This window comes from Mytilus trossulus, chromosome 2 (assembly GCF_036588685.1).
Source record: "Mytilus trossulus isolate FHL-02 chromosome 2, PNRI_Mtr1.1.1.hap1, whole genome shotgun sequence".
NCBI lineage: Eukaryota > Metazoa > Mollusca > Bivalvia > Mytilida > Mytilidae > Mytilus > Mytilus trossulus.
Genome location: NC_086374.1, coordinates 29059774 through 29076164, shown reverse-complemented (window position 1 = coordinate 29076164; position 16391 = coordinate 29059774). Strand labels below are relative to the sequence as shown.

The window sequence follows — 16391 nt, the reverse complement described above, 5'->3', positions numbered from 1 at the left end:
TTTGATCAGTTTACCGGTCTCGTCTTGGCTGTCCTGTATACTGTTATTTCTTCTGTTAATTCTTTTGTTTCTCCTGGTATGTGGCATGTGTGTAGGTTGATAAGTAAGCAAAGTAAGCAAGCAATTAATTATATGAATAAATGTTTCAACTTCAGGTGCGAGGGCATTAAATCAGGTTGAATATTAAATCAAACTATACACGAATCATTGGTGCGTTATCAACAAAGCTATTGAACTGAAAAGTATTTAAATTTCCCTTTGCATGTTTTTGTTGATCATAAGTAATGTTCATTCTAGCGTGAAAATTAAATCACCTCAACGGATTGATTTTAATAAATACATGTAAAACAATGTAACAGATGTTAATATAGAATTCTAATGGATTACGTATACAAAAAAAGGTTGACGAGGATGGAAAAGGTAAGTACAAAGTGACTAAATGTTTTTCAGCGTTATTCTTTTCATTCAAAACAAATTTGTATACCAGTGTATCTATATGGTTTATCAAATAATAATATACTATGTCATCCTATGTTTGGTTCAATACATTGCCTATCAATACAATTATCATATGAGATATAAGGATTATAATAGGATATCTATATGGTTGATATTATTGGGTGAAATTTTCATTCTTTTGTTTTCACTATGAGAATGGACGCGGACCAAAACGAAACGTGCATCAGCTTTCCTTTTAGCATCACAAAGTTTAACACTTATCTCATGAATCTGGATCAGTTACAATTTCATTTCTTCAGATGGCATATTAAACAAAAAGTTGAGGTTGAAAGAACGAGAATTTTAATGTAAAACAATATTTTTCTTCAAATTCTAACATGTTTTATGCCTCGAGTTTATTTGCAAGATTGAATGTTTGTGCGTCATTGTATCTGGCATTGTAATGTCTCCTTACATTAAAGTTCCGGCAAAGATAACATAATATGATTAAAAGAAAAATAACATATTAACTAAAAATCAAGAATGAAAACAGAACCGAAGAAGACATTATGTCAGCTTAAAATAACTACTACGATTTGACAAAAATGTCAATTATAAATAATAATAGCTAGAAAGATTCATGTCCAGATTAAATGACCATAGCTGTAGGCCGTATGTATGTGAACAGTTATTTTATATGAATTATTGACCTATATCACAAGTAAAGGTACTAGATATAAAGCGTGTTGAAGAATAATTTGTTTGTGCCTCGTTGACCAAATATCTTCTTCCACTAAAATATAGGCAGTAGATTATAATACCGAATCGTTACCTTGTAATCCTTCCGGACATACAAAAAAAACAACAACAGCAGAGGTCAAAACACGAAATGCTTCCTCCATTATTACTGTACTAAATATCTTAATAAATGCTAGAGTATTTCATTCATAACATGTCACAGATACAAGTCTCTCATATACGAAAAAGCTAAATTGGAATCTTTCATATGCTATTATAACATGCACAAAAATATCTTATACCAGCTACAGGGACGGATCTAGCCATTTTAAAAGTGTGTGTGTGAGCTACTACATCCTTCATAACAAAAGACATATATAATATATAATGTAATATATAATATCTTGCACCAGGCCACCGTTTCACAAAGCCTTCTTAACTTACGATGATCGTATCAGTTTACGATCGGTTTACGTGTGGTTCTACGTTTCCGTTACGTGTGTTTCACAAAGGCATCGTAAAGAACTACTTTAAGTTGATCGCAAGTTACGTCGTGTGTATCATCGTAAACAGAGAAGAGTGCTTTCTTTCACGTCCGCACTTTTATCGAGTATGGCATGTCAAATAAACATTTTTTAAAATAATTATTATGGATGGCGAATTATGGCGACATTTTTATATCAACATTAATACAACTATAGAATGTTAGTCCGTTTTCAATATTAATTCAAGATATATGACGCTTACAGTCATAGGACAAAAGTGAGTTCCCACTCAAAGAATGTCCGATCATTTCAACTAAAATCGGTATTTTGCAAAAAAATATTACCAAGTAAGTCTATGAGTGATTTTTATAAAATAGATACCATAAGATGCAGAAATGTCTGAAGTTTAATTGTTTATTTTGCCATATTTTTAGTGAGGTTCTTTTTCATTATTGAATGGGTTAAACACAAATGAATTTTTTTACGATTTTAATTTGGTTAAAAAACGTAACAAACTTTGCCGTGAGTCAAGCAATATATTTTTTATTTGTGTTCACCTCGTTAGTTATTTAAAATACATATATTAACAACACTTTGTACCAATATTCTTTTTGGAGGCACAAACAGTCAAATATATTAACGAAACTATCCGAAACAGTGAGGGTCTAGATTAGGGGCAACGAGGGTGTGTATTTCTTAATTTGTTCTGTAATTCTTTTAGTCATTCTTATCTTTTCAGCATTAAAAATATGCTTATACTTTAAATGGTGTGCCCCTTTAGAATTTGCACTACACAAATGAAACCATTTATCAATTTAAATTGAAAGAGACGTTTGTATTCTGCAACTCCCCTAAAATTATCCATAAATTTTGAAATTATTAAAAAACTAAGGTTTCAACTCCATTAGGCAAAGTTGATCTTCGTCTGCATGATTTGGCTATTTTTTATTTGGTATGATAGCTCTTCAACTGTTTCTGTTTTTTGTGCTTGCTTCGTTCCAAAAATCGAGGATTATAATAGCTCTTTGATTGTATGACTAGTTGTTGTATGTTGGTTTTTTTCAGCTGTGCAGAGCTTTTTGTTGTCAATTGTTATTTTTGTCGGAACTCTTTCACGAAATTACATTATGTAATTATTATTGACACAATGTAGGAGAAGGATGTAAGGTTGACTAAGTCTGCAATAGTGGATGAAAATACCGATGCTTATTAATGAACATAATTTGCATGGCTAAAATCATTAAACCAGTTCTGATAAGGACCAATTCAACATTTCATTCCAAATGATATACGTATATCAATATTTAATTTGGTATGCAGAAAACGTAGAGTTTAGTTATTTTGTCAACTTTACTTCACAACGCCATCCAATTTACGTAAATATTTTGGAAATATACAGACGATATTTTGCAATCCACGGCTCCTCGGAAAGTTTCTTGTAGTGTAACGTAAAGCGTTTATGTAGCTAAAAGTTAGTAATTTAAAATTATTAACTTTTTTACATTTAGGCTTCTTCCTTTTTTTCCTTAATTGTTACATATTTTGGAGAATTGCTATGTAATGTTATTCTTTTGTATCGTTTCTATAAAATTTTATTTTTATATTAAAACTAGAAATTGACCTGTTGTCAGACAAGAAAACAGCTGTTTTGACGTTTTTTCTAGAAAAAAATCCTAAATATTCTAAAAACTTTTCACCCACATTTTGTCGGCTTCAAATCAGTGAGCAATATTGAATGTCATGCTAAATAAAGGAGCTTACCAGATGAAATTAACGCGACCTATTAAAATAGTCAAAACAATAAGTTTTTATTCCAATTTCAATTAATCTTTTGTATATCAATTCGAAATTTATGTCATGTTGATCTGTAATATATTTATTTGTATTAAAACTTGACCAACTTCTTAAAATCTGACAGACCGTACGCGAACAGCGTATTTAGACAAAAGTACGCGTACGGTACAAATACTCATATGGTCTAGAACATATAGGCATCTATCTATATTGTTGAAAACTATACTATACTATGTTACCTTCTAGATGTCCCTCGTTTGTCTTTGTCATTCGGTTGCTGTCGTATCAACGTATAGCCTACATTTCCAACAGTTTTGTATAGCTAAAATGGCTATTATGTATAGAATAATTGTCTTTCTTTCCCTAAATAATATGCTTAAAAGAAGAAGGACCGAGGAGAGATGCGCACAGGCACTTGTTTCGATCTATCAATGGGAAGGTCGACTATCCATATATATTACATATTGATAGTCGACCTTCCCATTGATAGAAACAGACCAGAAACAGGTGCATGTGGCGATGTCACTAAATGAAAAAATTAAAGTAAACAGAAAAAAAATGCTTCACTTTTCAATCTTTAACTTCCCCTCCCCCTTCCCAATTTGTTTTTCTACTGTATTAATTTTTGAAGACATCTACACAAAGTATTATTGATCTGCAGCTGGTTTGACTGTGAAATATAAATATCAACACTGATTTCAGATTTATATTGTACACATAACTTAAAAAATGGGAATAAAACATCCTCCTTTAAATGTTTTATCGATTACCACTGTGCTTGTAGTGATACTTCCTATAGAATTTAATATTAAAACACAAACATTATTATATTTAAAGAGATTTGAATGCTGTAAATTAAATCCTCTTTTGAAAGAAGCTTACATGCTAAGTAAAAACTTAGACTCGGAAGGAGTATATTCCTGGTTTACCTATGTTAAAAATATTTTAAGTGAACTTAATATAGATATAGCACAAATTCAACAAAATACTAGTTCAGACAAAAAAATAAATAATTCATTTAAAGTTTATATAAAAACAAGCTCTAAAAACTTCTTTGAAAATTTGATACATGATAAGATGCAAAACATAGATGAAAAAAGTAAACTTTATTTATATAAGAATCTTAAACAAAATTTATGTTTTGAAGACTATTTAAGAACATCAAACTTTACTTATAGAAAATTAATAACAAAACTAAGAATAAGTGCTGGATACATCGGAATCCTTCGTGAAATAAAATGTAAAGAGGCAATAAAAAGCTTATACCATAATACTACTTGGTCAATATATTATATAAATAAACAGAGAAAATGTATCTAATTTCCTTCTTGACATATAAAACATACAGACAATAATTATATATATCTCATACTAATCCTTCTCTATTACGGCATAAAACATACTTACTTCAGACACAAAATATATCACGATATGTTAAACAAAATGGAGTCGTTTGAAACTGAGACTCTTTGAAATAATCTAGCAAAATTGTCTCAAACTAGTGTGTTATACTCGCTTTGAAAGAGAGTTGTTGCACTTGCGTGGACCCATCTTTGATGCTTCAAATCTAATGAAATTAAAGACTTCCGTCTTCTAGCGTTAAAATGGGTATACATTCCAGCTATAAGAACATGTGCAAGAATGAGACAAATGGTCCATATGATATCCACTTCATTTGATCTTTGGTGAATATTTGTCTCAACTGCAAACTTACCACACCTCCCTATGTTTATATATGCATTTAAAAAAATTAATGTAACGGCATTGTTACTAGGACACACTAGAAAATGTTGACATGTAGCAACGTGAAGCTGCTTTCCAATTTAAATTTTACGTAAATATATCGACTGTGTTGTTTATTAACATTAGGACAATTGTTGTCAACATTTAACTCATCGATAATTGCTGATTTTACAACATGATATTAAGGACATATATTTTTTTTTAAATGATACAATTCTTAGTAAGCCATTGTTCTGTCCATTCTTATTAACACTTTCCCCTGTTCTTGACATGAAAAGTATTCCGAAGAGACAATTTGCTGGCATTTCTAAACTTTGTTTTTTTAAAGGTTGATTTTCCCAAAAGAACAATCAAATAAGAAAACGAAATATATATATGTTGGGAAACAATAATGATTATAAAAGAGACATATATTTTTTTAATCCTTAATGAAAGTGATATAGTGAAATATTAATTCGCATAAAGCAGCTAAAATTGGTTTATTTTTTATTCAAAAGATAAGTACATCATTGACAAATCATTCACTAGAGAGTGAAAAATAAAACCTATTTGAATCCGTATTGATGTGACCTTCGAGTTACCTCCTTAGAACTAAGCTGGAGATTGGTTACGCATGTACTCGTATTTAGCTATAAAAGGGAAATTAATGTCAACATTTAAAGTGAAACCAGACTGAACTATGAAGTTGACTGATTCGATCCACAAAAGGTGAATTTTATACAGTTAAAATCGTTGATAAACATACTTTTAAACCTACAATTTGAAATCAAACAGATAAATACTATCTGTTTATATTTTTATTTATGTTTATATCGAGTAATATGACCGTTGACAGTCTCCGGAGGTTATTTCGATGATAGATGACGTCTAGACCACAACACACCCGAAATAATAGATATTATGTCAATGCATTGTTTTAATTGTTTATTTTAGCTGACTTTTTGAAATTTGGATATAGGTTATAGTATATAAAAAAAAAGAGGATGTGGTATGATTGCCAATGAGACAACTGTCCACAAGAGACCAAAATGACACAGACATTACATTACAACTATAGGTCACCGTACGTATGTTATAAATCAAATATGAGTATTTTAATTAAAACGGTAAACATAAATTTGACAGCTAAATGGGAAATATAATAAAACATGATTCAACATATTAACCCTATATTTTGTAGAAATAAAATTCCACGAAAGAGTCATTGCAACAAATTGTAGCTTTTATTTGACATGCGTTTGACAAGACGTTTTTTTTCTTTCTAAAAACGGAATTTTGCATAATTAAATATCTTTACTTTGCTCAATTAACTAGAACTCTTGTTGTAAAATGTTGCTGTGTTTTCTTCTTGTTGTGAAAGTATTGTTGGCAGTGTATTCTTATATTAAACAGCAATGTACCTTACCAAAATTTCGAAAAAAAATATTGCGTGATTGTGAATTGTAATGACTTTGCTCTACTTATTGTAATCCGAGTGTCATGAACTGAATTTTGGTAACATGGAACCTGTTGATTTCATATGATAACGTTGTAGTGCTTTGCTATTTTAAACTTTTGGGAGTGTTTTAGACAAACTACTGTCGTTTGAGCTCGATTTCATTTGAATAAGTTGTAATTTTTAAATATATTTTTAAATACCATGTTCTTAATAAACGGGAAATATTGACATAAAATAGTCTTATCCCACAAACTTCGAATTTCTGAGAATATGTTAACAGTCTTAAATGAAACTCCTCAGCAGTTAATTATAATTTTACAGCATTATACGAACGAAAAAGTGTTAATCGATCGCATAGACATTCGGCAATGACTCCTATTAAACAAGACTTTTGCCCAGATCATTTAAACTAAAGGATAAAATATAACGGATATCAAACTACATTCTGCAAGTGATAAGATTAATTTAATGTGGTAGATGGAGACCCCCCCCCCCAACACACACACCAAATCTCTAAAATAGTTTATGCCCGGCGTCACACATTGGCGTATAGACCGGCATGCACCAAACGTACAGAGAAAGTCGGTATACGTTTTTTGCACACCAGAGAAACGCTAAGCAATCGTTAAACGTGCACTGCATAAGTTCGAATTACGTCGAAATACAAACTTTTAGGTATACGCCTGTTGAACGCTACATCTCGTGGAAATTTTTATGCATCATAAAAATGTTCATCTAGCTCAAGCGTATGTCTAGTGTATACCTGTACGCTACACGCACGTTATGCATACGCTACAAACGCGTTGACGCGCTACAGATAAGTTTGAGACACACTGTGCGTCTAAAATACGTTCAAGATTTGTTTTTCCTTCATAGCGTGCAATCCATCTACGTTAAACAAACGCCAGGCATACGCAAACATACGTTTCTTGAACACCTGATAAACGCTAAGGTGCGCTTCTCGTACGCCAAATACACGCTTAATGCTCGTTGTGCACACGTGACAGATATGAAAAGTTGAATGCATCTAAAACTTATAATTTTATTAATAGCGTATTGGCAGCGTACATGATTTTTTTTAACACGCCCGGCGTACGTCGGAGCTATACGCTGATGTGTGACGCCGGTATTACAGATATAGTAATTTCCAGCACATTATAATTAATTACATTGATAAGGGGTACATTTAAGATGCATGTCATTAGCTATTTTTTTCATTTTAGGAGGAAGAAAACACCCAGTTGCTATCCACAAAAAGCAATTGTCTAAAATGGATGTCTTTACTAGCGGGAGGACTCGCTCACGCCATGTTAGCCTCTAATCTAATATTTTATGTTTATATCAATGACATTAAAGCACGATTTCGTTATGACCAAAAAGAAGGTTAGAACTTAGTTACTGTTTTATGTTATATTTTGTAGATGGATTTTTTTTCAGACAATGACATGTACCCCTATATTTTTTTATTTATTATTACATGGACACACCGCATGAAACCCTTTTATATCATAATATATACTATAATCGTACATAAACACGGTGAGATCATACACATGTATACCTGCACTAAGCATATACAAATTAAATGTAGGTTAAGCTTTTGGACATACAATATGTATATATGCATAAAAACATTGCTTGATGAAATCGGTTAACTATAGGCAACATCAGTGAATATAATGTTAAAATCAATATGATTTCATAACATATATATAAAACTCAGATGATGTGGTATAACTGTCAATGATAGTACTCTCCACCAGAGACCAACATGACGTAGAAGCAGCTTCATGCATTTTTGATTGGAACGCGTAATTTTAAAGGGATGACCATATAATAATCGTGAGGTCCGAAATGCATTATAGTTTTTTTGTTTCCGTATACAACACAACGGCTATGATTGTATGAGATATCTGGGGCAATGTTAAGATAATGCTTGATAGAACTCTATGTCACATAGATGTAGCATAACAATGTAATCATATAAGAATTGAATGATTCTTTTTATAATGTTATCGTGCACTCATTTCTAATGTGAAGCGCTTTTGCGTTGCTTGGGTTCGAATAAAAAACAAAGGCTATGGCTACAGGTGGTATTCATGACACTGAAAATAATGCAGTCAAAAACAACACAAAACATCATGATGATATAAGCTTATAACTCTTCATTTCAACGTTGTATATATAGCATAAACATTTTGAAAATCGTTTCCTACAAAAAAAAATCAGTTTAATTCTTTTACACCCAATAAAAATATTAAGAAGCATCTATTTCTTAATTAACATATCTAAAATTGAAATCAATATGTAAAAATGTTAGAAGACATGGTATGAGTGTTCAATGAGACCGACAGCTCTTCTTTCAAGTCACAATTTGAAAAGTAAACCATTATAGGCCAAAGTTCGTCCTTCAACACGGAGCATTGTCTCACACCGAACACCAAGCTATAAGGGGCCCCAAATTACTAGTGTAAAACCATTCAAAAAGAAAAACCAACGAGAATTTATGCATATATATGATGGAAATCACAGTTATATCTTTCCCATCTGTTTATATTTTTATGATTTGAAATACAGAGTCATTTCTATAGTTTACCATCCATGTTTACTCTAAATTGAGTATAGACATTATTGAAATAGATCGATAAGACATTGAATGAAATAAAATTTGGGGACAGATCATCAAAATAATTTATGTATTTTACTTTTCCAGTGGAGGCGTTTGCTTCAATGTTAAATGCTGGAATTGGACTTGGCTTTGTACCAAATCTTATTGGACAAAAGTTGAAATCAGCATGGGTACTAGCCTTTGGAATGGTTTTGAGTACCATTGGTATACTAATGTTATGGAGTTCTACAAAAATGGTATCGTTCTATGAAGATAAAAGCTGGTTAATGGCCCTGTATTTTCTTATCAGTGGTTAGTAATATAATTGTATATTTATAATGTAAGTTTTTGAGAAGACTATAATGGCTACCTTTTCGATTTGATTGTTTAGACCCACTAAAATTATGAGACCCTCATTTTCAGAAACAAGACAATTTATGCGTCAACAAATCTTTGTGGAAAATATTTAAATTGCGTAGTTGTTTCAGAGTTTTGGGACACAAAGCATAATAGAAATGACTTATACAAGCACTCCTTTCTTTAAGCAATTATATCTCATCTTCGCTAGCCAAGGGCTACGATCCACTCCCGCTCTCTTCACCCTTGGCGGATTGAGATAAAATGTCGAAGACACAAGGTAAGGATTTTTATTGGTTGCAGTCAAACCTGGCTGCATCCAATCAAAAAGCGCCTTTAACATGAAAGTATTTGTAAACAATTACCACGTGTTTATTGTGATACAAGTCTTTACATCCCTAAACATACGACTATATGAAGTAACAACTTGAAAGTTTTTAATCAACCAATAGAAGTTCATGTGTATGTTTCATGCACAAATGCATATTTTCATTACCGGCTTTACCAAGTACTTCTACTTCTTCTACTTCTATGTGGTTAATCTGCAGTCGGAAATACCATAACGCAAATATACTGTGCGCGTGTGTCAACCAGTACACGCCAAGTTAAAAATAACAAACTTTGTGTATTTACAGGAACAAAAACAAATAAAAGTATGTGATGTTTGCAACAACTGTACATGGTTAAAATCAGGTATCAATAGTTACGCCAGGAACTGTCACACAAGGCGACTGTTGTGGGAGTTTGGATGGCACATTCAGGTAGTTGGTTCCAGTCAACAATTGTTCTTGGGATGAAACTGTATTTAAAGGCATCCGTTGAAGTGCTGACTCTTGAAAACCTGTCTCTGTGGTATTGTCGGGTTGCTACAGTTGGTCTCCAGATGTAATCTGGAATAATGACTGATGCTTCTCCATGTAGGATCTTATAAAGGAGTATGAGCCTGGCTCCATATCTGCGTGTTGCTAGTGTTGGCCAGCCAAGTGTCTGCAGGATGTTGGTTACAGTTCCTGGTTCCCGAGAATATGTTGATGTAACAAATCGGGCAGCTCTTCGTTGTACCATCTCGATTTGGTTAATATGGCACTTTTTTATATGGCTCCCACACTGCTGATGCATACTCAAGGTGTGGTCTGACTAATGTTTTGTATGCACTCTCTTTTATGTCTTGTGGGCACTTATTTAAGTTCCTTCTTAAAAATCCAAGTGTTCTGTTGGCTTTTGATGTTGCTTTTGTTATATTGTGGTCCCAATTCATGTCCTCTGATAGTTCTAAGCCGATGTATGGATAGTGCTGAACAGTTTCCAGGTAATGTCCCATCATATGGTAGTTGTAAACGACAGGGTTGCGTTTTCTGGTTACCCTAAGGATGAAACATTTTGCTGGATTGAATGTCATCTGCCAGCGTCTTGTCCATTCTACCAATAGTGTAAGGTCTTGTTGTAGCTGCTGGCATGTATCCGAGCTGACAAAAGGGAGTCGTCAGCAAACAGTCGTAGACTGGTTCATGGCGATATAGAATCGCCTATGTCGTTGATGTACAGCAGTAAACATAAGGGTCCACGGACCGTCCCCTGGGGTACACCGGAACGTACTGCTGTCATATCACTCATTTCACCATCTACACAAACTTGTTGATTTCGTTTGGTAAGCCATGCGCTTATCCAAACAAGAACATCTCCACGGATACCGTAGTAGCTCATTTTGTGCAATAGCCGCTGATGTAGGACTGTGTCAAATGCCTTGAAAAAATCTTAGTCAAGCATATCTATTTGTTCTCTCATGTCCAGAGATCGTGACACTGATTCTATGGTGTTCCCCAGTTGAGTTTCACAGGAGCGATGTTGTCTGAAAATGTGTTGGTAGTCCACCAAAATGTTGGGTTTTTCCAAGTGGTTCATTACATGGCGGTAGATGATATGTTCCATTGTTTTACAGAATATCGATGTCAGAGAGACGGGTCTGTAGTTGTCTGCTTGTGTGCAATCACCTTTCTTGTAGATAGCTGTGATGTTTGCTAGCTTCCAGTCTGATGGTACTGTCCCAGATGTCAAAGTCTGGTTAAATATGTATGTTAAAAATGGTGATATTGGTCGGCTGCCTCTTTTAAGATTCTAGTTGTTATCATGTCTGGCCCTATGGCTTTTGATATGTCCAGCTTTTTGAGAAGTTTGGTTACTCCATTTTCTGTTACTCTATTTTTTAGTATTTCTTTGTCGTCGATGTTGCTGATCCCAAAAGATGGCATTGTATTCATATCTTCGTATGTAAATACACTATCACACGATTAGACCGTTGGTTTTCCCGTTTGAATGGTTTTACACTAGTAATTTTGGGGCCCTTTATAGCTTGTTGTTCGGTGTGAGCCAAGGCTCCGTGTTGAAGGCCGTACTTTAACCTATAATGGTTTACTTTTTTAAATTGATATTTGGATGGAGAGTTGTCTCATTGGCACTCACACCATATCTTCCTATATCTATCATACTGTTCATTAAGTATAGCAGCTTTCCCCTTACTGTCTATTACTTCGGTTCCTGAGCTGTTCTTCAAGGTTGATATGTATGACAGTGTCTTTTTTCCTGGACTTGATGTATTGCCAGAATTTCTTTCCCATGGTAGGCTTTTTCTGTTCTTCATTAGCACTGTCATCGTTCAATATACCCCTGATGTATTTATCGTGTGCTTCTGTCATGGTCTGCTTGACAATGTCTCTAGCTTTTCTGTATTTTATCCAGTTTTCTGATGTATCGTAGTTTTTAGCTGTGTTGTATCTGCGTTGACGTTTTCTAATTAGTCGTTTAATGGTATGGTTCATCCAGGGCACATCTTGTTTCCCACTGATAGTTTTTTTGTGGGACATGCTTGTTTACACTGTTGACAATTGTGTCTTTGAAAAAATTCTAGTTAACTTCGACGGAGTTTGTGAGCTAATCTTTGTTCTTTAAACGAACTGTAAAGGCTTGGTCAATATCATTTTGTAGACTATTCATGTCGGCTTTTTTATAAATATAGACGTTTCTTGGTTTTTTTTCTGTATGGTTTTGCTTTGATGTTGATATCTGTAATCACGATTTCATGGTCGCTCATTCCAGGCTGTGTTTGTGTTCTTACTATCAGTCCTGGGTTATTGGTAAGTATCAGGTCAAGTATGTTTTTACCTCTGGTGGGTTCTTTTACCATCTGAATGTAGTCATTTTCTGTTACTATCTCAACAAGATTAGAGTTGATCTCCTGTCTATTGTGGGTTTGGTGTTCACTGTGATTGTCCCAGTTGATATCTTGCAGGTTAAAGACACCTCCTAGTATAATAAAATTAACGGTACCAATAATAATATGTGGCTTATTGTTCTTTACCTTTGATGTTATTTGTTCGATTGACTTCTCCAGCTGCTCTATCATATCGGTTTTACTTGAAGGTCTTCTGTAGTAGGAATCTATGTGAATTGGGTAGCTGCCTTGAACAGTAAGTGTTGCCCAGACTATCTCACAATCAGTTTTTATATTAATCTCTGTTGTTATGAGGTCGCTTTTAGCGGCTATGAACAATCCACCTTCGCCTAGTTTCCAATCTTTCCTGTACGGGTTACTGCAGTTTATAGGAAACACCTCACTACTAGCAATTTGTGGATCAAGGTGTGATTCGCATCCCAGGATAATATATGGATTATGTGTTTCTATGAGGTTGTGAAGATCTATATGTTTGGTGCAGCTTCTGCAATTAACGCTCATAATTTGTAGGATGCGTTTGTGTTGACTAAGGTTTGTTTTCACACTATTGGTTATAGAATTATTCGGTTTATCAGAGAGATCTGATAATGTCTGAAAGGAGTTGCTGAGGTCTATGCTTTCTCCACTTGCGTTAAAGAACGAGTCCGTAAATGTAAAAAGATTACATTTTGGACACTCAAATATTAGGTGTTTTATTTCCTGAAATTGTTTGTATTCTTGTTTTGTAATACCGTCACACTTTATGTGAACCCATTGATCACACGAATCACATTGTAGTGCATGCTGATTTTTTGCTACTGGTCGCTTACATACAGAACATGGATACTTGATAGGGCCTGGATGGGGGTGCACATCACCGGACATCAATATTAATTGTATTAATAAACGCTGGATTTGGGTGTTGTATCTTGTATAAAATATATTGATATACATGTTGTTTTTCCTGGAGTGGACTTTTTTGTTTCTTTTGCTATACTCCATTTAAGGATTGGCGTATGGTGAAGCCATGTACTAGTATCTTGAAATATACTCTATTCAACAAGAGTAACGTCTTTGCTGTATTTCGATGTTTCATTGAAGTTTTTATGTAGATATGTGTTTTCTGCATGTAACACTTGTCACTATGGTAAGTATCTTGTACAGTGCTATGATTGATATAAGGTTTTTTTTCGAAGTCATTTTGTACATCACTCAAAATTGTTTAAATTGGCAACAATGGCGGCTATTGACTGATTTTTGTCATTTCACTCATCTGTAGAGTTGTGTATTTCTGTGAGTTGTTGTTCAGTTTGGATCGTTTTTACCTGAATATCTGCAAGACTTGGTTAATTTCTGTGTAGAATCTAGACGCTACCGTGTTTTTACCTCCAAATTGAAGAGTTCAAGTGCTTCCATTGGTCAAGAATAATGTATTCGGAATGGGCGTGATTTTTATCTTCCGATAGATGGCGCAACATTGTTTCACAAATGTTGGCTCAATCCGACAAGGATGAAGAAAGCGGGAGTGGATCGTAACCCTTGGCTAGCGAAGATGATTATATCTATACAGATCTATATAATCATGCATATGTCAAACTATAGTCTATGATCAATGTTTTAAATACATACATACTAATGTACTAGTTTAGAAGAAAAAGCGACTTCAAAATATGTTCATATGTTTGTTTGATGGCGGACAGACGCACGGACGGACATACAGACCTGAAACAGAATACACCACTCTAAAATCATAGTTGGTATAACTAGTTAAACTCTATTTAAAAGAACTTCCTAAATTAGAAAAGAGATTTTGTAAAACATCGCATAAATAGTTACTTTTCTTCTTATTCCCGAATCAAAGTTTATCCCTCTGAAAGTCCGCAAAAAATGTCACTTGTCTATTCTATCACAAACAATTAAATGACTTGTTTTCTATTTTTTGTTTTTTTTAGGTCTAGGTGGCTCTGTTGGATATATAATGGCATTAAGATTCAATGCAGACCATTTTGCAGATGATAAGAGAGGCCGAGTCATAGCCGTTATGTTTGTTTTCATAGATTCAGGAATGATCAGTTTTACACTCATCTACTATCACGCGTTCCCACCAGAAACTCGATTTGAAAGGTTGTTGATAATACTTGTCTCGTTTAACGCTGTTGTATATATTTTCTGTATGATATTTTTAAGGCCTCCTTCATCTAACATACCGTCTGTTGATGAATCTGAACTTCAAACTTCAGGGTTTAAGTACGAAACATTACAAGAAGAACGTCAAATCTTAAAAGAAACGTCTTTCAGGGATCTTCTTGTAAATGCAGACTATCATTTACTGGCTTGGATGTGCTCTTTGACGTTCGCTGTGTCCTTGTTGCTTAGTAACAACATGACAGTGTTGACAAAAGAGGAGGAATTAAGTTCGTTTGATAATGTGACGACCTTGTTATATCCTCCTATTGTTATTGTTTCAGCATTATCTTTCAGTGCAGTATCGGATAAAATCAAAAATGTCGTGTCACGAATTACATTCTTAATAATCGGTGGATTATTTCTTGCATTAAGTTCTTTGCTGAATGCATTTTTGTCTTCACACAAAGCTGTAATAGCAACAGCCTTAGTACTGGCAGCTATTGGAACTGGAATGGTATATACAATAGGACCAACAACTATGAGTGAACAATTCCATATCGACAACTTCATGCGAAATTGGGGAATCGTGATGTTTATGCGGGCGATATTGATAATAATTCTACATGTGATATTTGGTGCTTTTTATGACATAGAAATTAAGGATACAGATGGGCTGTTTTGTAAAGGGCTACACTGCACACGTAACGGATATATACTAACATGTGTTGTATCCTTTATTGCTATTGGACTAGGCGTTTGCTTAAACATACGTGTAAACAAACGAAGGAGTCCAACATAGGAACATTCTTGAATGAATATATCAAATGAATAATAAATGATGTTGATGGTGTGTAAACGGTAGGTTGTTATTCACTATTAAAGATTTATATAAACATGAGAACTTAGATATAGGAAGATGTTGTATGAGTGCCTATGAGAAAACCCTCCACCCAAGTCACAATTATAAAAGTAAACCATTAAAGTTTAAGGTACGGTCTTCAACGCGGAGCCTTGGCTCACACCGAATAGCAAGCTATAAAGGGCCCCAAAAAATTACTAGTGTAAAACCATTCAAACATTAAAATCAACCGTCTAATCTATATAAAAAAAACGAAAAACACTTATGAACCACATAACAAAAAGACAAATACTAAACATCAGATTCCAGACATAGGACAGGTGCAAAAAGTTGTATGGGGATTAAACGTTTTAATGGTACCAAATCGTCTCCCTTTTCATTAACAATAGTGTAACATCACAACATAAAAAGACACACAAAAAACGTAGTAACAAACATTTTACACACAATGAACGTATAAAATTTTTCTGTTTATTCTCATATTTTTTCAGTAGGTGTAATAAAACAATGATACGAAGCACTAAAAGTATTTGGTTAAGTAACACATGAAATCTCAAAAATACTGAACTCAGAGTATAATTTAAAAACAAAAAATC

At 33.7% G+C, this 16391-nt stretch overlaps 1 protein-coding gene across 4 annotated transcripts; it reads left to right on the top strand.

The window, feature by feature from the left end:
• Nucleotides 1-237: 237 nt before the first annotated feature.
• Nucleotides 238-15785, top strand: LOC134706933 (uncharacterized). Of its 4 annotated transcripts, none has more exons than XM_063566305.1 (4): nt 240-420; nt 7860-8019; nt 9350-9556; nt 14762-15783. In XM_063566305.1, the coding sequence occupies exons 1-4, from the start codon at nt 379-381 to the stop codon at nt 15733-15735; spliced, it is 1383 nt and encodes a 460-aa protein (XP_063422375.1). In that variant the 5' UTR covers nt 240-378; the 3' UTR covers nt 15736-15783. The 4 variants fall into 4 exon arrangements, with proteins under 4 accessions (XP_063422378.1, XP_063422375.1, XP_063422377.1 ...); XM_063566307.1 differs by lacking the exon at nt 240-420 and adding an exon at nt 5777-5906 and having other exon boundaries at nt 14762-15785; XM_063566306.1 differs by lacking the exon at nt 240-420 and adding an exon at nt 6169-6261 and having other exon boundaries at nt 14762-15784.
• Nucleotides 15786-16391: the final 606 nt, after the last annotated feature.